The sequence below is a fragment of the Orcinus orca genome, chromosome 17 (assembly GCF_937001465.1).
Source record: "Orcinus orca chromosome 17, mOrcOrc1.1, whole genome shotgun sequence".
In the NCBI taxonomy this organism is placed as follows: domain Eukaryota; kingdom Metazoa; phylum Chordata; class Mammalia; order Artiodactyla; family Delphinidae; genus Orcinus; species Orcinus orca.
Window position 1 is genome coordinate 86,859,822 of NC_064575.1, and position 21,561 is coordinate 86,881,382.

Here is a 21,561-nt window from a genome sequence, read left to right on the forward strand (position 1 = left end):
GCAGCTGGAGGTGCTGTTGACTCAAGGGTCACGGTCTTTGTGAGGGGACAGCACCTCCTAGCAGTCTACAGGGCGGCTGGGAGTGGGCTCAGGCCACACGGCCAGACAGTGGCTGGGCTAACACAGCCATGGACCTGTCAGTAGCAAGAGGGCCATGGCGGTGTTTTCTTAGTAGTAGCCCTGGGCCCTGGCTCGGGGGCTCTTATCCTCTGAGCTTTTCTTGTCCCCAAGCAGGGAATGTAAGGGCAGCCTGGTGGGAATAGCCCAGAGGAGTGGGGACCAGCGTGGGGAGGGCAAGAGCAGAGAGGAGAAAGGCAGAGGGAGGGTGTGTGCCTGAAAAGCTCTGGTTGGAAAAGGAGGGCCAGTCAGCTGAGGGCTGGGTGGGGCTCAGAGGGCCCAGCCCAGTGGTCAGCAGGCAGGGGGTGTCCTAAGCACCCTTGGGGCCTGGGAGACTTCAGGGGACTTGCGTCCCAAGTATGCTCTTCAGTAGCCACCTGGGCCCAGCTCGGGAGCCGCCACCCCTGCCTCTGCCACTCAGTTTCATCTGAGTGGGGCTGCACCCTGCTCTGCATTCTCCCAGCAGCCCAGTCTGCACAAGGGCACAGTAAAGGGGCACCCAGCTGGCTCACAAGTGTATTTAATGACTCCAGCTCACAGCCCCTCCCTGGCAGCCCCGGTTTTGTCTCCAGCGAGCGGTCAGTCAGCAGAGGTTCCCTGAGAGGTTCAGGAGGGGGTCCAGGGACCTTGGGCCTGGAAGGGAAGGGCCATCCTCTCTCCTTGTGACCTGGGGGCAGGGGCAGAAGATGGGTCATTCTGCTTGTTTTGCCCCCCTGCCCCCATCCCCTCCCCTGCCTCTGCCTCTGCCCCTGGTACCTTTGGTAGCTGCTGGGTGGAGGCTGTGGGAAGGGGGTCCCAAGCACAGGGCCTCTGGGTGCTGCACATCTCACAGCCGGGTCGGCTTGGGGCATTGATGAAGGTGCAGGAAGGGCAGGGCCAGCCGGGCTGGGGAGGTGAGGACACAGTTACTGCTTACCCATTCCTTCAATGCCCACAGCCTCCTAGGCCCTCCCTGCCCAGTCCCTTGCCCACCTGAAGGGGGTTGGGCAAGCTGGAGCCAGCTGGCTGAGGGGCTTGGGGCAGCCCCAGTGACTGAGGAAACAGGCGGCCTAGTTCCCCATCCATCTTCTGGGGGTGCTGAGGATTGCGTCCTGCCATAGAGGGAATGAGGCTCAGGACCATGTCAGGCTGCACCCCACCTTCCTCATCCCACTCCAATCAAGGACTGACCTGGGGCCTCTCGGGGGGCTGAGAGCAGGTAGAGGAAAGCAGGATCCCCATCCCGCCGGACCCCATAGAAAGCAAGGCTGTATTCGGGGACACACAGGCACCTCCCGATGACCCAGCGCTGCACAGCCGGTGGGAAGCCAAACTCCGAGAATACCTGGGGCCAGAGTGTCGGAATGTCACCCAGGTCCCCCCAGCAGGGCTCCCCAGACCCCGTGCTCACCTGCTCCTGGAGGGCCCGGACGGTGGAGTGGGGGTGGACTGCCAGCGAGATGTGGGCAGAGGACGCAGCATCTTCAACTGTAACCTGTAGCCTGGGCCAGAGTGTAGGTCAGCGGTAAAGACCGGGGACCTGACAGGACTGGGAGGGCGGGTGAGATGGAAGCCCCAGGCCTTACCTGATGGGGCCGGGAGGGAAGCAGGCCTCCTGGAGCTGGATGCTGAGGGCCACGTGATGCTGGGCCAGGATGGCTGCTGCGTGGGCTGCCCGCTTCTCATCCCCACCCTCTATGGCCCGGGTCAGGTGCCCTGCTAGGTCCTCTACAGGGGAGAGAGGGCCGTCACAGCCCCCCGCGGGCTGCCCCCCAGCCCCTCCAGCCCCCTGCCCTTACCTTTCTCCATCAAGTCTCCAGGGCGCCAAGGAAGATCCACCTTGGGCTTGGGGGCCTTGGTTGCAGGTACTTCAAGGAGACTGGGCGGGGAAACAGGGCACGTTTCTGAGCCTAGGGCTGGGGTCAGGCTGTCACTGCCTAGGAGGGAAGATGTGGGGTGGGCTGGTGGTCTGAGCTCTAGCCCCCAGCTGAGTACTCACCCAGGCCTCTGCTCTCTGACCTCAGGTTTCCAGTACCTTTGTCTCCTCCCTCCTCAGCTCAGCCCCTGCCAGGGCCCCGCCTTGGCCACACTTAAATCCAGGCCTTTTCCCCAGCCTTGGCCCTTGCAAACTCCAGAGGTCCCAGCTGACTCCACTCAGAGCTGCACCTGGCTCTTCCTTGGGCTCTGGAGTCCTTTTGGTCCCTTCTGCTGCCCAGTCCCACCCGTGCCCCTCCTCCACAGAGGCCGGGCCCCTTCTCTTGGCCTGTACAGGCCCTCTCAGCCAGCCAGGAGGCTCCCTGGCCTCGCAGCAGAACCAAAGGAGGTCCTCAGAAGGAGCCCACCCCATACTGCTCACCAGGAGCCCTGGAGTCAAGATGGCCTCTTTTTTTTTTTTTTTTTTTTGCGGTACGCGGGCCTCTCTCACTGCTGTGGCCTCTCCCGTTGTGGAGCACAGGCTCCGGACGCGCAGGCCCAGCTGCCATGGCTCACGGGCCCAGCCGCTCCGCGGCATGTGGGATCTTCCCGGACCGGGGCACGAACCTGTGTCCCCTGCATCGGCAGGCGGACTCCCAACAACTGCGCCACCAGAGAAGCCCCAAGATGGCCTCTTTGTTGTCCACGGGGACCTCCATCCCCTCTCTTGGCTCTACCATCGTCACAGAACACCTTGGGCTGCCCCCATGCCAAACCCTCTCCAGCCGATGCCTGCCCTGGGCATGCTGCCGTCTCTGCTTCTTACCACCCACTTGAGGCCCTGCCCACGCGGTGCTGATGCAGCTCCTGTGGTGGCCTCAGTATTCTGAGCTGTCCTCCCACCGAGATAAGCAGGGCTCCCGAGCACCGAGCCCGAAAGATGTCATGCATACTGTTGCCTTGGGGCTTCTGTACCTGCTGCTCCCAGGACACATGGTTCACCCCATGATCTTTAAATTTCACTCAAGGGTCACCTTAATGAGGATTTCCCTGCCACCCTATTTTAAATTGCAAACCCCTCCCTTCCAGCGCTCCCATCCTTTCCACCATCTGACAGAATTTATTTTACTTATTTTATACGTCTGTCTCCTCTCTGGAAATGCCAGCTCCAAGAGAGCACGGATTTAAAGTTTTATTCATGCTAAATCTCTAAGGCCTTAAAAGAGTGCTTACTACAGGTGCTGAACACACATTTGGTGAACCAACGGACAACGAATGAACGAAAAAAAAAGGCCTTTCCTTCTCTGCAGATGCTGTCGTCTGGACCTCTCTTCATCTCAGTGTATGGTTTTCTTCTCACCTCTGACGGCTGTTCTGATGCATCTGTGGACTTTCCCTGGTGCACTGTCTGCCTTCCCGACCTTCTTCTCTTCCCACTTCTCTCTTCTGGTGACCTTGGTTGACCTTTTCTACCCCCAACCTTTACCTCTTTAGAGCCCCAGCCCCAGTCCAGATCCACCTATCTCCCTTCCCTCCCACATGTTTAAGAACTTGACCACCTCTGTGCCCTCCCAAAAAGGTCCTCTATCTGGGAGCTCCCCAGTGTCTGTTCCTTGCAGCTTTCTGTCTCAACCACTCACTCTTCCATTTAAACCTCAAGGAAATCCAGCCAATTCCATCTCCTAAGCATCTCTGAAACATCCTTCTTCTCTCCGGCCCTATCTGCACCACTCACACGAATGCAGGTCTCAACCAGTCTTAAGTAGCTCGAATCTGAGCCTGTCACTCTCCCACTGAATACCTTCCCAAAGCTTTTCATATAGTCCGTCTTCTCACCCAGGTCCTGAGGGCCTGCGTGCTCTGCCCCTCCACATTGTCTGGCACTCCAGGCTCCAGCTCTTCGGTCTCTGTTCCTTTTCTCTACTTCCTCCCTCCTGGGAGTCCTCCCAGAACCCCAGCAGTGGGTAAGGTGGGCTCAGCTTTCCCCACTACTCCCCCCATCGAGACCTGGGGGGTCGGGGCTACTCCTGTTCTCTTGCAGAACTAACACTATCCCGGTCCCAGTGAATCTTCACTCCAGGGCACTGACCATTCTGTCCTTCCACGGTGGCACCTCGGACCAGGGCTGCCCACCGCCGAGCTTCCTGAGGGTTGGCGAAGTGCAGGCTGAGAGTCCCAGGCCCTCCTGGTGGAGGCTGCAGCTCATGCTGGCTGGGGCCTCGGACGGTGTAGGAGACGGACTCCAAGGGCCACTCCAAACTGACCTGAGGAGGGGGAGAGTCCGGGCTCAGTGCCTCCCCCAGCACATACTGCATGATGATCAAAGGAACACGAGGTAACATTTGCAGGCCACTTTCACTGTCCTAAGCCCTTTACACGTATTACCTTATGAAACTTTCACACTAGTCCTACGAAGGGAGGTACCAGCATTATCCCCATTTAACACACAAGGAAACAGAAGCAAAGAAAAGGTAACTGCTCAAGAGCACGCAGCTGGCGAATGGAAGGGCATGGCCTCGGGTTCAGCGGCCAGCCCCCGCCGCCCCCACTCACCGCCCCGGGCCCCGCGCCAAGCAGCTCCAGCCGGAAGCGCCCTGGTCGCTCGGGGTCCGCGCTCAGCTGCAGCCTCCGCAGCTGCGCCTCTGCGTCCGGCCCCGCGCCCAGCGGCCTCACCGCGGCGTGCACGGCCAGGAGCACCGCAGCCGAGCCAGCGTCGGAGGCCGCAGCCGCGCCGTCCGCCGGCGGCGCCATCTCCGGTCCGGTCCCGGCCCGGCCCCACGAGCCCGCTTCCGTGGCCTCGGGCCGCTGAGCGCCTCCACCGGCCGGAAACTGGGACCGCGAGCCTGGGGTTCCGGGCGCCGCCCGAGCGTTGGAGCCGTCTGACCCTCCCGCTTCGCCCACGATGGACATGGCCAGAGGGTCTTTGGACTCCGGCGGGCGAGGCTGGGCTTGGAGGCCTGTATTCTGGGCAAAGCGTCAGGGACTGAAGCACCTGCCACAACTGGAAGGCCCTAGAGGCTCGGCTGGGGGCTGCAGCCCGGCGGCCCTGTCGACCCCCGCGTCTGGCGGGAGCCGGACGCGCTCCTAGGCTCCTTCTGGGCCGCCGCCCGCCTCTCGCTGCCCACCGAACACTCAGTTGCCCCCTCTCGCCCACACCTACAGCACCCGGGGCGGAGCCGGCGAGGGGCCGCGACCAATGAGCGCCAGGGAGGAAGGCGGGTTCGCACGGCCGAGAAGATGACGGACATGCGCCACAGCCAGTAGGAGTGGAAGACGGGACTGAGCGGCGGGTACTGCCCCCAATGGCTCTGCGAGCTCCCGGTCCCGGCGTCTGGAGCGGGCCATTCAGACGCGTGGGGCCGGGCCTGGCGGACGCTTGTTGTTGTCCGGCCCGGGGAGGTAGAGGTCGTTCGCTCGCTTGCTCGGGCCTTCTGTGGCGGTCGGCGGGCAGGTCGGTCGCGATAGTCGGGCGCCGTGCACGGGCGAGGCTATGTCGCGGTGGCAGCTCGGATGGGCCGGCGGGGCCGGGAGTAACGGGACGTCGCTGCGGAGCTTCTTTCCCCGGATACAGTGCGGCCCGAGCGGAGGCCGCGGCGCCGCACTCCGGTCCTGAGGCGTCCGCGCTACCCGGGGCCCGCACCGCCTTCTCACCCGCACCGACGCCAATCGACCTGACCCTGCCTGGTCCGGTCCGGCCCGATTGAGCGCAGAGTAAGCAGGTAGGGGTACGCCCTGTGCCCGGCGCCGACTCGGGCCCTCCAGAACTACAGCCCCCAGCAGGCTTCGCGCTGGAGCGCACGCGCGCCTCCCAAGGCGCACGGCTTCCTGGGACTTGTAGTTCGCGCGGCTTGGCTGGGGTTCCCTTTAGACCCGGCAGACGCTGTAGCGCCCTAGCTGACCCGCTGACAGGCCCTCCGGGGGCCGCGGGGCCTCCCTCCGCTCCCTGTCGTACTTTCGGAGAAAAACGGAGGAGCTCACTAGAAAGCAGCCTGTAGAACAGGAAAGAGCGCCGCGTCCAGGTGACGGCAGGGCCGAGCCCCAGGTGATCTGGTTCCTAACTGGGTGCGGTTCTTACCCGGGCTGAGGATCCCGGCCGGAGGGGCACCGCAGGAGTCACGTCCCTTCGCGGGCTCGCAGGGACCCCCTTGGTGGGTAGGGCTCTTGTGTCGGGATGGGGGCTGTTGAGGGAGAGACTAACCCAGCAGCCCCGGGGTTAGCAGGATCCCCGGTGGGTCCCCCAGCCTGGCCCAAGAACTCCTGTGAGGTGCAAGAGGTGTGGCTGATCTAGGGCCTGGACGTGCCGCTCTCATCACCTTTCCCGCCAGTGCTGAAGGCCTGGGAGCAGGCTGCAGGAGGGACCCAAGTTGTTTACAGCGGCGCCACTTACTGGGAGGAGGGCTGAAGGTGGAGCCCCAAGGGCCAGACACCCATGGACTGACCTGCATCCTCAGGCAGCAGTAGCCCTTTGGAGCACAGGACCTCCTCCCCGAGGACATGAAGCTGTTGGAGAACTCCAGCTTCGAGGCCATCAACTCGCAGCTGACCGTGGAGACGGGAGATGCCCACATCATTGGCAGGTGAGGCCGGGGCTCTGGGGCTGGCGTCTCAGAGGTCACTCTGCCCTGTCTCTGGGTTGAGCCTGCGGGGGTGGCGTGCTTCATGGTTGTGCCTGCGTCTCTAGGATTGAGAGCTACTCGTGTAAGATGGCGGGCGATGACAAGCACATGTTCAAGCAGTTCTGCCAGGAGGGCCAGCCACATGTGCTGGAGGCGCTGTCCCCACCCCAGACCTCGGGCCTCAGCCCCAGCAGGTGAGCCGGGCAGGGCCTGCCCACTGTGCACTGGCAAGCGGGGCAGTGCCAGGCTGACGCTTCTCTCTGTGCAGACTGAGTAAGAGCCAGGGTGGCGAGGATGAGGGCCCCCTCAGCGACAAGTGCAGCCGCAAGACTCTCTTCTACCTGATCGCCACGCTCAACGAGTCCTTCCGGCCGGACTACGACTTCAGCAGAGCCCGGAGCCACGAGTTCAGCCGGGAGCCCAGCCTCAGCTGGGTGAGGGTCGGGTCGGGGAAGGGACCTGTAGGCCCACAGCCATCCTTGGCATCCTCCCTAACTCACTGGGGCTCGGCCCGGTTCACGCCTGCTGCCCTGGGTCCTCGTCAGCCCTGACTGTGACCATCCTAGGTGGTGAACGCAGTCAACTGCAGCCTGTTCTCCGCTGTTCGGGAGGACTTCAAGGCCCTGAAGCCGCAGCTGTGGAACGCGGTGGATGAGGAGATCTGCTTGGCTGAGTGCGACATCTACAGGTGAGCTGGCGTCCCTGCAGGTGGGTCCTGGGCGGGTGGCACTTGGGACCTAACACCACATCTCGCCCCACACGCCCCAGCTACAACCCAGACCTGGACTCAGATCCCTTCGGGGAAGATGGCAGCCTCTGGTCCTTCAACTACTTCTTCTACAACAAGCGGCTGAAACGGATCGTGTTCTTCAGCTGCCGCTCTATCAGGTTGGCCGGCACCTGTCCACCTCCCTTCCTTTACCTCCCTGTTTGGCTCACACACCGTTTCCCCAGCCTGGCCCACCCCATTCCTAACTTTGTCCTCCCCAGACACCCTCCCTGGGGTTAGCAGCAGGCTGGGGGTAGGCGGTTTTAAGACTGGTCCCCCCCACCCCCAGTGGATCCACCTACACTCCGTCGGAGGCAGGCAATGAGCTGGACATGGAGCTCGGGGGAGAGGAGGAGGAGGAGAGTGGAGGTGGAGGCCGCGAGGGCGGCCACGAGGAGACCAGCACCATGGAAGAGGACAGGTGCGTGACGGTTGCAGTGGCCTCCCTCCCTTCAGCCTGGGGTGTGCAGGGCAGGGTGGGGCCCCCTCTGCTTGGTCTCCTGAGTGTGGGCTCCTCAGAACTCACTGTGTGCCGCCCGTTGCCCAGGGTTCCGGTGATCTGTATGTGAAGAGGAGGAACAGAGGCCCTCGCTTCACCCAGCTTCAAACAGTGCCTGGACCTGCCCACCTGAGGGGCCACAGGTCCTCCACAGCTGCTGGCCAGATCCTGGCGCTACCACAGCACCAGCGCCACTCCAGGCCACACCTGCCTAGCCCTTTGGCTGTAGCCTGTGGATGTCCCCTCAGCCCCACAGGCTCCCGCTGCCCACGCTGTGGCTGGACTGGACAGCAACGGCACAGGGCCTGGTGGGAAGAGCCACTGCCCCGCCCAAACGAACTGACACGGGCAGGGACAGCTGGACCACAGAGTTTATTTTTGTATTTTGTGCAGGGTCAGGCCTGGACCTGCACACTCCAGCCCAAAGGGCCGGAGACCCAGCAGGCGGTCCCCAGGGGTCATCCGCCCACTTGTACTCCCCACCTTGCCCATCGGGCAGCGTGCACTGAGTGTCACTTTGCTGCAGCTGGTTTGCTTCCAATAAAAGTTCCTGTGACTCTGCGCACGGAGGCTCATGAGGCGTGGGGGCGGGGCCTGCGTCGAGGGCGGGGCCTGCTGCGTCCGGTATCCTAGCAACGGTCCTAGAGGGCTGTTGAGCCGCCTGGACCCCGCGGCTCCCGAAATGGAGCCAGAAGTGTGGGGCGCAAGCAAGCCCTTTACCATAGAAGGCGACCACCTGATTCCAGACCTGGACCTGTATGATGCCGACATCTACGGCGTCCCGGACCCGGGACTGCTCAACGAAGAGGATGGTGAGGTGTCCTGGCCTCGACCCCCAGATGGCCGGCTTGGCCGCAGGCCTCACTCAAGCGCTGGTTCTGTCCTCTGGGAATGCAGCACTCCCCGGGCAGTCCCCTAACCTGGCAGGGCCCTCAGGAGGGGCCTTGGCTGCCCACGACCTCCAGGGTTAGGGACCCAAAGGCCACACCGACAGGGCTTCCGCTGCCGGTTCGCAGAGTCATCGTTTAAGGAGGCGGCCCCACGGCTTTTTACCAGCAACTCTCGGTGGCAGAATGCGACCCCGAGCGCCCGTGCCCGCCAGCTGTGGCTGCTCCTGCGTACAGGCCTCCAGACTTTGGTGGAAAAGGTGCGGCTTGCCCGTGGCATCCATCTCAAGGCCTCTTTCCGGCCCAGCCCTTCCCCTAGGGGTCCCCTGCAGGACCCCAGCCCAGATCCTCTTGGCTCCCCTAGGTGGGTGCCGCCTACACCCCCGCCCCCCAACCCCTGGCCCCCGCCAAGTTTACGGCAGGCTTGCTGGTCCCGGTCCGCAGGAAAAGAGAGCCGAGCTGCACGTGGCGCGCTTGACGCACGGGCTAGAGCTGCTGCGTCGCCTGGAGGTGGCAGCCGGGCTGTGTTCGGTGGCACAGGACCCCATGGGCAGACGCTTCGTGGTGCTGGACGGTGCCGGCCGCCTGCACCTGCGCAGAGAGGATGGCTGGGCACAAGAGAAGCTGCTAGCTCCGGTCGCGCTTACAGGGCTGGTGGCAGTGCCGGGCGAGCTGGGCACTGTGGGCCGCTTTGTAGGCTGGGGCCCAGCGGGGTTGGCCATATTAAGGTCCGACCTCAGCCTGCTGTGGCAGAGTAAGCCAGTGGAGCGCAGGGTGCCGGGCCGCGAGCCAGTCTGCTGCCTGCCGGTGCCCGACGCCGGGCTGCTGCTGGTGGCGGAGGCGGGCAGAAGCCTGGTGCTCTGGAAGTTCCGTGCAGGGGGTCGCTGCCTGGTTCCCCGTGGGTCCCCTCTGTGGCTGCCGCCAAACCTCTCGGGTGCGCTTGCGCGTCTGGCTCTCGGGCCTCAGCATCCCCCTCACGTCCCACGCTGCTGCGCAGCCTACGGCTCAGCCGTGCTCACCTTTGATCTGCACACCTGGGCTGTCACAGATGTGCGTCGGGATCTGCACAAAACGTGAGGAGGGGCCCAGGGGCTGGTGGGAGAGGGGGAAATCATGAGGTGAGTCCGCGACACAAATCCGGTCGTGGTAGGGGTGCCGGCGCGTGCGCACGCGCGCACACACACAGCAGTCCTGAGTCCACGGGCCTCCCTCTCCCCCCTCAGCACCATCTCCGACCTGGTGTACTGTAGAGAGGTGGGGGCCATGGTGACAGCTTCCCGGGACAGCACGGTGAAGGTGTGGGAGGCTGACTGGCAGATCCGGATGGTGTTCGTGGGACACACAGGTGCGCCGTGTGTGGCTATTGAGGCCTGGTCTCCCCTCACCCTGGGCACAGCCCTGCCTTTGAGAGCTCCGGGCACAGGATCTCCACGGGCTTCTGGCCAAGCTTCTCTGCCCTGGTCATGACCCTGACCGACGGCTCCCCTTCCCTCAGTCCCTGGTGCTCAGGAGTGACCCGAGCCCCTCCCGCAGGCCCGGTGACTGCGGTGGCCGTGCTCCCGAACACGGCCCTTGTGCTGTCGGCTTCTCAAGACGGGACGCTGCGCACGTGGGACCTGCAGGCAGCGGCGCAGGTGGGTGAGGTGGCGCCGAGCCGCCGGGGCCCGAGCGTGCCGTCGGAGACCGTGAGGCATCTGCTGGCTCCCGCCGGCCCCGGCTGGCCCTTGCTCGCCTTGCGCGCCCGCAGCGTGGAGCTGTGGCGCGTGCGGGAGCTCTACTCGCCATTGGCCCAGCTGTCGGCGCCGGTGCTCCACCTGCAGGTGGCGCCGGCGCTGCCCTCGCCCATGGCCCCGCAAGCGCAGCTGCCCACGCGCCTCGTGTGCGCCTGCGCCGACGGCTCGGTCTACCTGGTGTCGGTCTCCAGCGGACGCACCGTGAGCGCGCTTCTGCTGGAGCCTGAGGACTGCGCGGCCGCCGTGGCCTACTGCCTGCCCCGCGAGGTGCTGTGGCTGATGACGCGCGCCGGGCACCTGCTGTGTGCCAACGCAGCACGCTGTCCCATGCGCGTGCTGCACCGCCTGTGCCCGCCGCCGCCCCCGGCGCCCCGGCCTTGCTGCCTGCACCTCTACAGCCACCTCACGGACCCCGGGAGCGCGTTTGCCGCCTGGGAGATAGTGCGCCAGTACAAGGGCGAGCTGTGCCGCAGTGACGTGGCCGGGGCCTGGAAGGACAAGAACCGGTGGGTGCCGGAGCCAGCCAGGGTTGGGCAAGGCGGCCGGGTCCACACCAACAGGCTGTGGTCACCCATAGGTACCTGCTCGTGGTGGGGCACACTGATGGCACCCTGTCCGTACTTGAGTTGCGCTCCTCGAAGACGGTCTTCCGTACGGAGGCGCACGGCCCAGGCCCCGTCACCGCCATTGCGTCCACCTGGAACAGCATCGTGTCCTCCGGTGGGTACCTCTCCTCCCTCCACGGCCGGCCTGGGAACCCCTTCCCTCCCCAAAGGCCCCACTGTGGCTCCCGTCCCCACAGGGGGAGACTTGACCGTGAAGATGTGGCGCGTCTTCCCGTATGCCGAGGAGAGCCTGAGCCTCGTGCGCACCTTCTCCTGCTGCCGCCCGGCGCTGGTGCTCTGCGCCCTCGGGAATCGCATCACCGTGGGCTTCGAGGACGTGAACAGCGCCACCTATGGCTTGGTGCAGTTTGGCCTGGGCAACAGCCCTCGCTTTGATCACCGGCCCCAGGACGACCCCACGGACCACATCACCGGTGAGCGGGCAGGGCAGAGGTGAAGTCCAGGCTGCCAGATGGCTCTGGCCCCTGACCCTGAGTCCTGGCCCCCCAGGCCTGTGCTGCTGTCCCACACTCAAGCTGTACGCCTGCTCCAGCCTGGACGGCACCATCCGCATCTGGACCGCGGAGAACCGCCTGCTGCGGTGGGCTGGGGGTGGGAGAGGGTTGGGGGCTTGCCTCTGCTGCTGCCTCCGTGTTCTGTTCCAAGGAGCAGGGCCACACTGTCGGTCTGAACAACCCTCCAGGCTCCTGCAGCTGAACGGTGCCCCTCAGGCCCTGAGCTTCTGCAGTAACAGTGGGGACCTGGTGCTGGCCCTGGGCTCCTGCCTCTGCCTGGTGGCCCACAGGCTCTACCTGCCCACATCTTACCTGATTAAGGTGTGCACTGAGCACAGGTAGGCAGGGTGGGGCTGCTGTGGGCAGACCAGCCACCGAGGCCAGGGCTCCAGGCTCCTTTCCCCTGCTCAGAAGCTGTGCCAGGATGTCCCTGATGTGGTGGATGACCCTCCACTGCCGCTGACCAGCCAGGAGTCGCTGACCTCAGCCCAGCTGCAGAGGCTCGCCAGCCTGCGCGGGGTGGCCAGCCTCAGGTCTGCCGGCAGGCCCAACCGAGCCGTCCCGGAGGCCCCGACCTGGCTCCCCTGGGTCAGGGCCTGGCCGAGTGCTCCCAACCTGACACCCCAGGGCTCCCAGGCCCCTTGGCCACCCACCGCAAGCCCGTCCCAGTGCCGGCCTTCCCACTCCTGGCTGTTTGTGGTTCCCCGCCAGGGGCCTGGCCACCACCCCTGGGTCCCTGGCCCAGCCTCTGCCCTATCCCACTGGTAATGCCACCCAGTGTCCCACCTGTGTCCTTCCCTGTCTGCAGCGCAGCCTCGTCTTTCATCCACTGCCCGACGGCCACGCCTCAGCAGCCAGTGTTGGAGAAGGTGGGGTGGCTCCTGACCCCTTCTCCACCTCAGTGGCCCAGCCCTGCCCCCCGACCCCGGCTCAGGCCCTTCCCCTTCAGTCCCTGGGCCAGGCCTGGGATCCCTGTGCTTGTCTAGGGGCACGCAGCAAGGCTCAAGGAAGAATGCGCTGACCCCTGACCCTCACCCCAGGACTTGGAAGCCTTCATTGCCCGGGACCAAGACCTTCAGCAGCTGAAACTGGGGCTGGTGGGCCCTGCAGCCCGGCCCTCACCCTCCTGGCAGCAGTGCCAGGAGGCCTTTGATAACTACCTCCGTCTGATTTATGGCCCTGGTCTGCTGGTGAGTGTGGGGCCTCCCCAGTCCCTCCCTTCACCCGGAGCCTCTGACACTGCCCGTCTGCCCTGCCCTCCCTGTCAGGGCAGGTATTCCGGAGGAGAGTCCCAGCAGTGGAGCACCGTGACCCTCACAGTGGAGAGACAGACCTGGGACGTGTGCGCCCTGCCCAGAGACGTCCCCGATCTCGGGGGCGTTGAAGCCTCGCCACCACAGGATCTTGGGACCCTGGGCCAGCGCTTTGCCCGACCACCCCAAGTCCCCTTGCCTCCCCCCACCACCCACCGGAGGTTGCACAGCAGAGCACCCCAGGTGAGGCTTACCACCACTCCCACCCCTCTGCCTTCACCTCATGGTCCCCACCCCACCCCCTGACGACTCCTTCCACCCCAGCTGCTGGCCCGCTCCTCCCCGAGCCACGAACTGGGCCTTAGTCTGCAACTGCAGCTGCAGTTGGAGCGGCTCCACGGGGAGAAGCCTGTGGCCCCGGATCCACTGTCCTCCCACCTGCAGCGCAGGGTGAGGGGCCCAGGTGGGTGGAGGCTGCCGCCCGAAGGCAGAACTGCAGGGACACTGGAGTCCAAACTCGGCTCTGATCCCTGTCCCATCCCCAGATCCCCCTGCTGCTGAAGAGGCGGCCCCAGGAGCATCTCTCCAACCCCAGGGGCTTCTTCCCTGCCGCTGTTCAGCCCTATGAGGTGAGACCCCTCGCTGTCCTGAGGCCCTTCCCTCCCCGGGGGGGCCCTCCTTATGTACCCCATGTCCCCTTTGCTGTAAGCCTTTGTGCCCAGCTCTGACCCGAGGGCCAGGCCCACCTGCACCCCTCACCCCGGGCCCGGTTTTGCCGCTGCTGCTCTCCGTGTGCCCTAACTCCTCACTCCGGGAACTGGCTGCCAGAGGGCCAGGGACTTCGGAGCTGGAGCCAGGCGAAGCCAGAGCCTCTGCCAGCGGTCGCTCCTGCAGCCACTCCCTAGCGCGAGGGTCGGGGGGCTGGGGCCTCTGTGCACTTTGTCTGCGAGACCAGAGTCCCCTCCCTTGAGGGGAGCAGAGTCGGTGGGAGCCGGCCTTCCCACTCTCTCCCCCTCCAGATGCCCAGACAGGCCCAGCCCCTTCTCCCCACACATCTGGCACTCTTACCTTCCCAGGTGGGTAACGGATCCTTCCAGCTGCTACTCCATCTACCCAAGCCCCCAGTAACACCCCCTCGAGCTCCCATTGTCCCCTTCTTTTTTTTTTTTTTTTTTTTTGGCCACGCTGCGTGCCTTGTGGAATCTTAGTTCCCCGACCGGGGATTGAACCCCGGCCCAGCAGTGAAAGCACGGAGTCCTAACCAGTGGACCGCCGAGGGAGTCCCTCCTACTGCCCCCTTCTTATCAGCGTCTCTGCTCCAGGACCGGGGGCTGAGTCCTGTGGAGACCATGTGGGTGTCAGGGCTCCCCAAAGGCCGGCTGTTACCCAGATCTCCGTCCTCAGTTACCACAGCTGATGCCACACTCACTGCCTGCCCTTCGGCCTGATTTCTAGAGATTCTCTCTTCCTGTCTGTGTGTCGTGGGCAGGGCGTGTGAGCCCCACTCAGCTCTTGGACGTCAGGCGGGCAGAGCTGGGCTGGTGGCGGGGGTGCCCTGCCAGCGTGGTCTCTGGGGCAGGTGGAGTCCAGGCCCTCAACCTGCCCCGCTGTGCTCCACCTGCAGTACTGGCGGCGGCCCATCCGCTTCCCGGGCTGCGTGCCCAACTCGGTGGTGCTGCAGCAGATGTGGCTGCCTGTGGAGGTCAGCGGCCTCGGAGCCCTGGGCCCGCGCCGCTGCGAGAGCAAGGCAAGGGGCGGGGCGAGGCGGGGCGGGGTCTGCAGGGGGCGGGGCCGGATCCCTGCCGCGCCCGTGGCCACGCCTCGCTCTCCACTTCGCAGCCTGGAGGGAGCCGGGACGACCCGTGGCTGCCGCGGCAGGAGAAGCTGACCCAGTTGTTGGGAGGGGAGGGGGAGGAGGAGGGCGAGCAGGGTCTGGACTGGGCCTCGGACTCGCAGCGCCGCCACACGCAGCTCTCCGACCAGCTGCCGGAGCAGGAAGCTCAGGTGGGCGTCCGGGGCTGGGCTGGGCAGCGGCGCAGGAGCTGCCTGAGGCGGGCAGGGTCTGCAGCTGCTGCCGCTGCCCCTAGAGCCCCGAGGGTCGCATCCCGAAGCCCATGGGCTCCCGCGAGGACACCGCCAGGGCCGAGACCTGTCTTCACTGCCCCCAGTTCCACTACGGGCACTCGCTCTGGGAAGAGCGCTGCGGGCATCTGCCTAGGTTCCTGCTTTTTTTCGTCGGCCAGAACTGGTTCAAAAAGCTCTTCCCCATCTTCACTCTGCAGGTTCGGGGGAGTTTGGGAGGCACGGGCTCAGGTACGGGAGGGGGAGGCTGGAGCGCCCGGGTGCGGCGCAGGGGGCCAGGCCTCAGCACCAGATCCCTGCAGGCGTACCCCGAGGTGGGCACGGTGGAGGGCCTGGCCTCGCTGTTCATGGACCTGCTGGACGAGGCCTCTTGGGCAGACCGTGTGCACATCCTGCACGCGCTGCTGAGGCTGCTGCCCGACGTCAGCAGAGACCTCTATAGCCGGCTGCACGGCATCCTCGTGCGCTTGCTCAACCTGGACCAGCCCCCCAGCCTCCAGGTGAGCCCCTAGTCCCGAGACCCGCCCCGCCCCGCCCCACCCCAGGCCTCGGGCCCCAGTGTCGCTCCCCCTGCGCTCAGGACAGGATGCAGAAGCAGTTTGTGATGCTGGCGCTGCAGCTGCTCCGGGCCTGCTCCCTGGAGTCCCGCGAGGTGGTGCTGGAGCTCCTGTGCTACGTCCTTTACTCGCCAGCCTCCTGCTGGTGAGTTCCGCTCCCTTCCCTCCCTCCTCCCCGCTGCTGCCAGGGAGGCCGCCCAGAAGCCTCCCACGCCTGTACACCTGTCCCAGGCCGGACCTCAGGAAGCTGCTGGAAGGACTCGGCCTTCAGGACCCGCACGGCCTCCTGTTCAAGGAGATGATGACCTGGGTCCAGGGCCCGGAGCGCGCCTCCAAGGCCGCACTGCGCAAGCGCTGCTGCCAGAAGCTGGAGGAGATGGTCGGGCAGCTGAAGGTCTGGGCGGGGGCGGGAGTGGGGGCGGGGCGGGGCGGGGGCGGGCCACCTGCCCGCAGAGCCTCTCGCCTTCTCCCCAGGCTTTTCCCAAGTGCAGAGGGGAGAGCCAGGTGAGGCCAGCGGGCTCCTTGCCCCGCTCTGGCTCTGCGCCTCTTCCATCCTCCCCCATCCCTCACCCCTCCCCCATCTCCCGGGATCTTCCTGCGTCTCCCCAGGAGGGAGTCTGGGGTGGGGTCTCAGGCTTGGAGCCATGGGCAGCACCTCTCCAGCCTCCACTGGCCAACTCCCCAGCAGATGGAAACTGTGCCGCCATCTGTAGACAAGTCGTCAGAGATGCTGCCCGAGGTCTCAGAGACCTCAGCACTTCACCCTCCTTCGAAGGAGACCCTGTCGCAGATTTCCATGGTCTCTGGGGCAACTGTTCATATCTCTGTGATGCCCTCAAGCGTCTCCCGGACGCCCTCACCGGTGGTCTCACCCGGAGAGCCGGACTTGGCCGCCCTGGAGTTGCAGGCCCAGCAGACGCTTGCACAGATGCGCTTTGGGCGGACCCAACGTGCACTGTCTGGGACACTGACGCACTTCTGCCCCTTGCCTGAGGCCCACTTGCGATCCTCCGCGCCAGCTGCACCGCCTGATGAGCCACTGCCTCTGGAGCAGACGACCTGGTCACAGTCAAAACTGCTGGACCTGGGGCCCATCAACGCACTCAACTTCTTCTGCGAGCAGCGTGGGGCTCGGCAGCAGGACCCCCTGCAGGAGGAGCCCAAGACCCCGCCCCCTCGCCCGCCCCCACGGACGCCCAGCATGGTGGTGCCACAGCCCCGGGAACGCCGGTGAGCACGCCACGGGTCCCTGGAAGAGGCTGGGGCAGAGCCTGTGTGGAACAGCTGAGGCGTGGGCTTAGCCAAACCCGCTTCCTTATCCTCCAGGCACTACTCCATCCTCCGGCTTCAGGAGGCCAAGGTCCAGAGGTCTCCAATGAAACTGAGGGGTGAGTAGGGACAGGGGTAGAAATCGGACCTGACCTCTACCCCACCCCAGCCCAGTTCCCGCGGAGCACTGACCCCACCCCAAGGCCTCACTATACTGCTGGCCCCCAGGCCGAATGCTGTCCCGACTCTGGGCGGGCCGCACCCTGGATGGTGCCGTCCGGATGCTGAAGCTGCCACTGCCCCGGGTGGAACTGCAGCCTTTCCCCCCAGACTGGCCCAGGCCGGCCCATCCGCTGCCCCCGCAGCTCCTGCAGCCTGCCCTGCAACGCTACTTTCTGCCAGATGACACGGACCCTGACAGCTACAGCTGAGCTGGCTGGTGACCCTGGCCTGACCCTGCCTCCCCCTTTTCCCTCCAGCATGGAGTCAGGACATGGCTCTCCAGCCGGCTGTTCACCCCAGCCAAGGCCCAGGGCCCGAATAAAGTCCAGAGGCCACAGCCAGCTCACTTTCACCTTTGGGGGCCCCTGATGTGGGCGAGGGGGGGGTCTGGCTGGTGTGTCACGAACCTGCTGGTGGCCAGCTGCATGTGTGAGGCAGGAGCTGGGGGACTGGTGGGGTCTGGGATGGGACAGGGTCTGGGCTCGGGTCAGCACGTGGTAGAGCAGCGTTCTCGGTGCGGGAGGGCCTGTCTGCCCAGAGAGGGAACCTGCCGCACGGGCGTGGCCCTGCTCAGGCACTCAGCCACGGTGCTCAGGAGGGGAGGGGGAGACTAACGGGTGGGCCGGGGAGAGGGGAGGGTCTGGGTGGTCGCAGGTGTGTGTGGGGGAGCTTGCAGTCATTTGATGCAGGTGAAACCAGGAGTCGGTCGGAGCTTTGCTACCTTTAGGCTGGAAAGGAGAAAAATTAATGAAGAGGCCCCGTCTGCTTTATCCGAGAAGCAGTAAAGGGGCAGTGTTCTCTGGACCTTTCAACCTAAAAGTCACCAGGAGATTCACCTTGTCTGTGAAGCACGGGGTCTCGGGGCCTCGGCCTTCTTCTGAACTGCCGTGACCTCAAAGGGCACTGACCCAACCACACGTGGAGCCCACGTGCGCACTTACTAGGACGGCTTTTGTGACGGGCCTGTTCTAGCTTTCTGTATCCTGCTGCTGGGTTGCCTGAGCAGCGATCTCTTTCCTGTATTTTCAGCCTCTGACTTTACACATTTCTGCTCAATGGCTTTGTGGTTAAAATTGGTCTCCCACACCTTTCCCACAGCCCCTAACCTGCGCAGGGGCTCTTGTCACAGGGCTGCTGAGTGGGCCGCTCTTTCCTAGGCCAAGGAGGGCCAGCAGTGCCAGGTCCAGATAACTGAAAAACTTGACGTTTTTATAAAAGGAACTGTACCTGCTACAACAAGGACTGAGGCCCGTAGTAGTCTGCATCTACTGGTGTTTCTATGTTTCGAATTACAGAAGCAATAAATGCTTTAAAAAATACAGACATGGGAATTCCCTGGCAGTCCAGTGGTTAGGACTCTGCGCTTTCACTGCCGAGGACTCAGGTTCGATCCCTGGCTGGGGAACTAAGATTCCGCAAGCCACGCGGTGCAGCCAAAAAAAACCACCAACATACAAACGTGAGAAAGTAGGGCAAGAGTTTAAACAGGTCCAAATCCCCGCTAATCGTGAAGGAAAACACTAATATATTTATTAATACGTATTAATATATAACTTTTAAAATTAGGAAATATATTAATGAAAACATACCATTAAGAGAGTAAAAAGTCAGGCCACAGAGTGGGAGAACATATTTGAAATACATGTAACTAAAAATGGCTTGTCTCCAAAATATATAAAGAAGTTCTACAAATTAATAAAAAAAAATCACACAACCCAATTAAATGTACAAAAAGCTAGAATGGGATTCCCACGATAGATGTTAAAATACCAAATATATATATAGCAAACATAAATACATATTTTTTCCACTTCCTGACTGTGTGACGTTAAACAAGTTACCTGCGTTCTCTAAGCCTCAGTTTCCAATCTACGAAATGTGGATAATAATGCTATGACACCTCACAGGACTGCTGTGAGGATTAAATGAATCGTTACATCTAAAGAACTTAGGAACAGTGCTGAGCACAGCGTAGGTAGATAGAAAACAAAGCCGGAACCCTTCCTCACATCATTTATGAGAGTAATTTTCAGATGAAGATTGTAATGTAGAAAATAAAACTATAAATATATCAGAAGGTAATTTAGAAAAATAATTAACTTAGAACACTCAGAAAAGACAGATATATTTGCTGATTAAAAAAAAAAGTTATGGCAAAGACAAAACTCAAAGCAGATCATACATGTAAATGTAAAATTATAAAAATTTAGCCTTAGAAAACAGGCAAAAGAAACAAAACAGACATTTCACCCAAGAGAAGATGAAGATGGCAAACGAGCACATGAGAAGATGCTCCACACACCATCCATTAGGGAAGTGTAAATTAAGAATGGCTCAGATTTAAAAAGGGACGCCACCAGATGCTGGAGATGTGGAGCAGCTGGATCTGTGTACGATGCTGGCGGGAATGTAAAATGGTCCAGACGCTGGAAAGCAGTTTGGCAACTTCTTGAAAAGCAGGACTCAGCAATCATACTGCTGGGCATTTATCCCAGAGAAATGAGGACTTACGTCCACACGAAACCATACTATGCACCACTGTTTACAGCAGCTTTATTTGTAACAGCCCCAAACTGGCGATGACACAAAGGTCCTCAACAGGTGAATGGCTGGCCAATCTGTGGCACATCCACACCATGGAATACTTCTCAGCAATAAAAATAAATTATTAACGCAACAACCTGGATGAATCTCCAGATAATTACGCTGAGTGAAAAAAGCCAATCTCAAAACATTCCGTTTAGACAACGTTCCTGAGATGACAAAATTATAGAGGTGAAGAACAGACTAGTGGTTGCCTGCGGTTAAGGACGGGCAGGAGAGGGCAGAGCAGGAGGGAGATCTCTGTGGTGATGAAGCTATTCTCTATTTTGACTGTGATATTGGTTACACGAATCTACACAAGGGATAAAGAGGCATGGAAGGACTTCCCTGGTGGTCCAGTGGTAAAGAATCCGCCTTACAATGCGGGGAACGTGGGTTCGACCCCTGGTCAGGGAACTAAGATCCCACACGCCCCAGGGCAGCTAAGCCCGTGCGCCACGACTACTGAGCTCGCGCGCCTCAACTAGAACCCGCGTGCCGCAAACTACAGAGCCCGTGCACCCTGGAGCCTGTGTGCCACAGCTAGAGAAGAGAAAACCGGCATGCCACAACTAGAGAGAAGCCAGCACACCACAACGAACAGCCCGCATGCCGCAACTAAGACCCGATGCATCCAAACATAAATAAAATAATTAAATAATAAATCTTTAAAAAACAAAAAAAAGAGGCACGAATCTACACACACAATTTCATTTTGACACTGTATTATAGCCTCATAAGAGTAACCACTGAAGAACCTAGAACAGGCAGCTTTGTAGAGACAGAAAATAGCCATGAGGTCACTGGAGGGGTTGGGAGGTTAGAGTTTCTGCTCTGGGGGGTGAAAATGTTTTGGAAATACACAGTGGTGATGGTGGCAGAATGTTGTGGTGGTGATTAATGCCACTAATTATACACTTAAAAATAATTAAATGGGGGAATTCCCTGTTGGTCCAGTGGTTAGGACTTGGCGCTCTCGCTGCCGAGGGCAAGGGTTCAATCCCTGGTTGGGGAACTAAGATCCCACAAGCTGTGCAGCACAGCCCAAAAAATGGTCAATTTTGTTACATGTATTTTACAACCGTTTACAACAGTTAATGTAACACACCAGAAACCACTGAATTTAAATGGATGATCTGTACTGTATGTGGATTACATCTCAATATGCTACCGAATGGAACTTGGGTCTGCCTGCCTGATGCACAGTGAAACCAACCTGCTGACACTGGGCTGTAGTGAAGGAGGGTACAGCGTTTATTGCAGGTGCCAATCAAGAAGAGCTGGCAGCTCATATTCAAAAGACCTGAACTCCCCAGTGGCTTTCAGGGAATGGCTTTTAATGACAGTGTGAGGGAGAGTGTCATGGGTTTTGTGATCAGCTCGTGCACAGTTCTCTGGTTGGTTGATGGTGAGGTAACAGGGTACTAGGTATTTCGGAAATCTCAATTATCAGTTTTCTGCGGTCTAAGTGCTGGTGGTCAGCATGCAGTTAACTTCTTCCACCTGCTGGGGGCTTTAGTATCTGCAAAACCACTCAAGGATATGGCTCGGGATATTATCTGTAGCCTTCAAGTACAACTAAAGGTCCTTGACTTTGTTTTATGGCTAAACTATTATTACTTTGTCTAGACTGCTCTCTCTTTTTTGCTACGTTTTCCCACTTCTCTGATTCAATTCGCTCTTTGGAACTCAGGGACGGCCTAGGAGGCTAAAGCTCCTCTACAAACAAGAGGTGGTGGGACGTGGCGGGTGTCTCTCCCCAGGAAGGCCCTGCAGGGTCCTGTTTGGTTTCAAATAAAGCTATTTTAAAAAACACGCAGAAGGGACTTCCCTGGTGGCACAGAGGTTAAGAATCCGCCTGCCAATGCAGGGGACACGGGTTTGAGCCCTGGTCCGGGAAGATCCCACATGCCGCATTGCAGCTAAGCCTGTGCACCACAACTACTGAGCCTGCACTCTAG

General features: G+C 61.5%; 3 protein-coding genes across 8 annotated transcripts; 2 read left to right on the forward strand and 1 right to left on the reverse strand.

Annotated features, from left to right (window-relative positions):
* Window positions 1–621: 621 nt before the first annotated feature.
* On the reverse strand, window positions 622–5,164 carry SHARPIN (SHANK associated RH domain interactor). 3 transcript variants are annotated; one of them, XM_004265275.4, is made up of 9 exons: window positions 4,564–5,164; window positions 4,100–4,274; window positions 1,896–2,033; window positions 1,683–1,824; window positions 1,508–1,598; window positions 1,288–1,441; window positions 1,090–1,208; window positions 874–1,002; window positions 622–784 (listed from the first exon to the last, which is right to left on the reverse strand). In XM_004265275.4, exons 1-9 carry the CDS (start codon window positions 4,918–4,920, stop codon window positions 701–703), a joined length of 1,389 nt encoding a protein of 462 aa, XP_004265323.1. In that variant the 5' UTR covers window positions 4,921–5,164; the 3' UTR covers window positions 622–700. The 3 variants fall into 3 exon arrangements, with proteins under 3 accessions (XP_004265323.1, XP_033276029.1, XP_033276028.1); XM_033420138.2 differs by having other exon boundaries at window positions 1,288–1,598; window positions 4,684–5,164; XM_033420137.2 differs by having other exon boundaries at window positions 1,288–1,598.
* Window positions 5,165–5,235: 71 nt separating this feature from the next.
* On the forward strand, window positions 5,236–8,453 carry MAF1 (MAF1 homolog, negative regulator of RNA polymerase III). Of its 4 annotated transcripts, none has more exons than XR_004481008.2 (8): window positions 5,236–5,729; window positions 6,462–6,587; window positions 6,692–6,820; window positions 6,895–7,060; window positions 7,193–7,314; window positions 7,395–7,514; window positions 7,639–7,816; window positions 7,943–8,453. XR_004481008.2 is itself a non-coding variant. In XM_033420161.2 (8 exons), exons 2-8 carry the CDS (start codon window positions 6,505–6,507, stop codon window positions 7,962–7,964), a joined length of 774 nt encoding a protein of 257 aa, XP_033276052.1. In that variant the 5' UTR covers window positions 5,253–5,721; window positions 6,462–6,504; the 3' UTR covers window positions 7,965–8,453. The 4 variants fall into 4 exon arrangements, 3 of the variants coding, with proteins under 3 accessions (XP_012386885.1, XP_033276052.1, XP_004265309.1); XM_033420161.2 differs by having other exon boundaries at window positions 5,253–5,721; window positions 7,685–7,816; XM_004265261.4 differs by having other exon boundaries at window positions 5,257–5,729; window positions 7,685–7,816.
* Window positions 8,454–8,468: 15 nt separating this feature from the next.
* Window positions 8,469–20,214, forward strand: WDR97 (WD repeat domain 97). Its single transcript, XM_049700518.1, is given in 24 exon segments — window positions 8,469–8,706; window positions 8,911–9,041; window positions 9,226–9,854; window positions 10,005–10,126; window positions 10,315–11,020; window positions 11,092–11,234; window positions 11,317–11,553; window positions 11,630–11,720; window positions 11,823–11,955; window positions 12,046–12,280; window positions 12,282–12,400; window positions 12,402–12,503; window positions 12,675–13,130; window positions 13,212–13,337; window positions 13,433–13,516; window positions 14,512–14,770; window positions 14,859–14,878; window positions 14,975–15,169; window positions 15,272–15,469; window positions 15,550–15,671; window positions 15,758–15,920; window positions 16,302–16,756; window positions 16,853–16,914; window positions 17,024–20,214. Coding segments are annotated over 24 exon segments (5,121 nt in total). The 5' UTR covers window positions 8,469–8,576; the 3' UTR covers window positions 17,227–20,214.
* Window positions 20,215–21,561: the final 1,347 nt, after the last annotated feature.

Bases quoted from the DNA above. Each gene is read 5' to 3' on its own strand.
- MAF1 (XM_033420161.2), top strand. From the start codon at position 6,505: ATGAAGCTGTTGGAGAACTCCAGCTTCGAGGCCATCAACTCGCAGCTG. The intron at 7,061-7,192 runs GTGAGGGTCGGG...TGACCATCCTAG, and splicing joins GGGAGCCCAGCCTCAGCTGG to GTGGTGAACGCAGTCAACTG. The intron at 7,515-7,684 runs GTTGGCCGGCAC...CCCCACCCCCAG, and splicing joins TTCAGCTGCCGCTCTATCAG to TGGATCCACCTACACTCCGT.
- SHARPIN (XM_033420137.2), bottom strand. From the start codon at position 4,920: ATGTCCATCGTGGGCGAAGCGGGAGGGTCAGACGGCTCCAACGCTCGG. The intron at 1,209-1,287 runs GTCAGTCCTTGA...CCTCTATGGCAG, and splicing joins AGCCCCCCGAGAGGCCCCAG to GACGCAATCCTCAGCACCCC. The intron at 785-873 runs GTACCAGGGGCA...CCCTGCCCCCAG, and splicing joins CCACCCAGCAGCTACCAAAG to GTCACAAGGAGAGAGGATGG.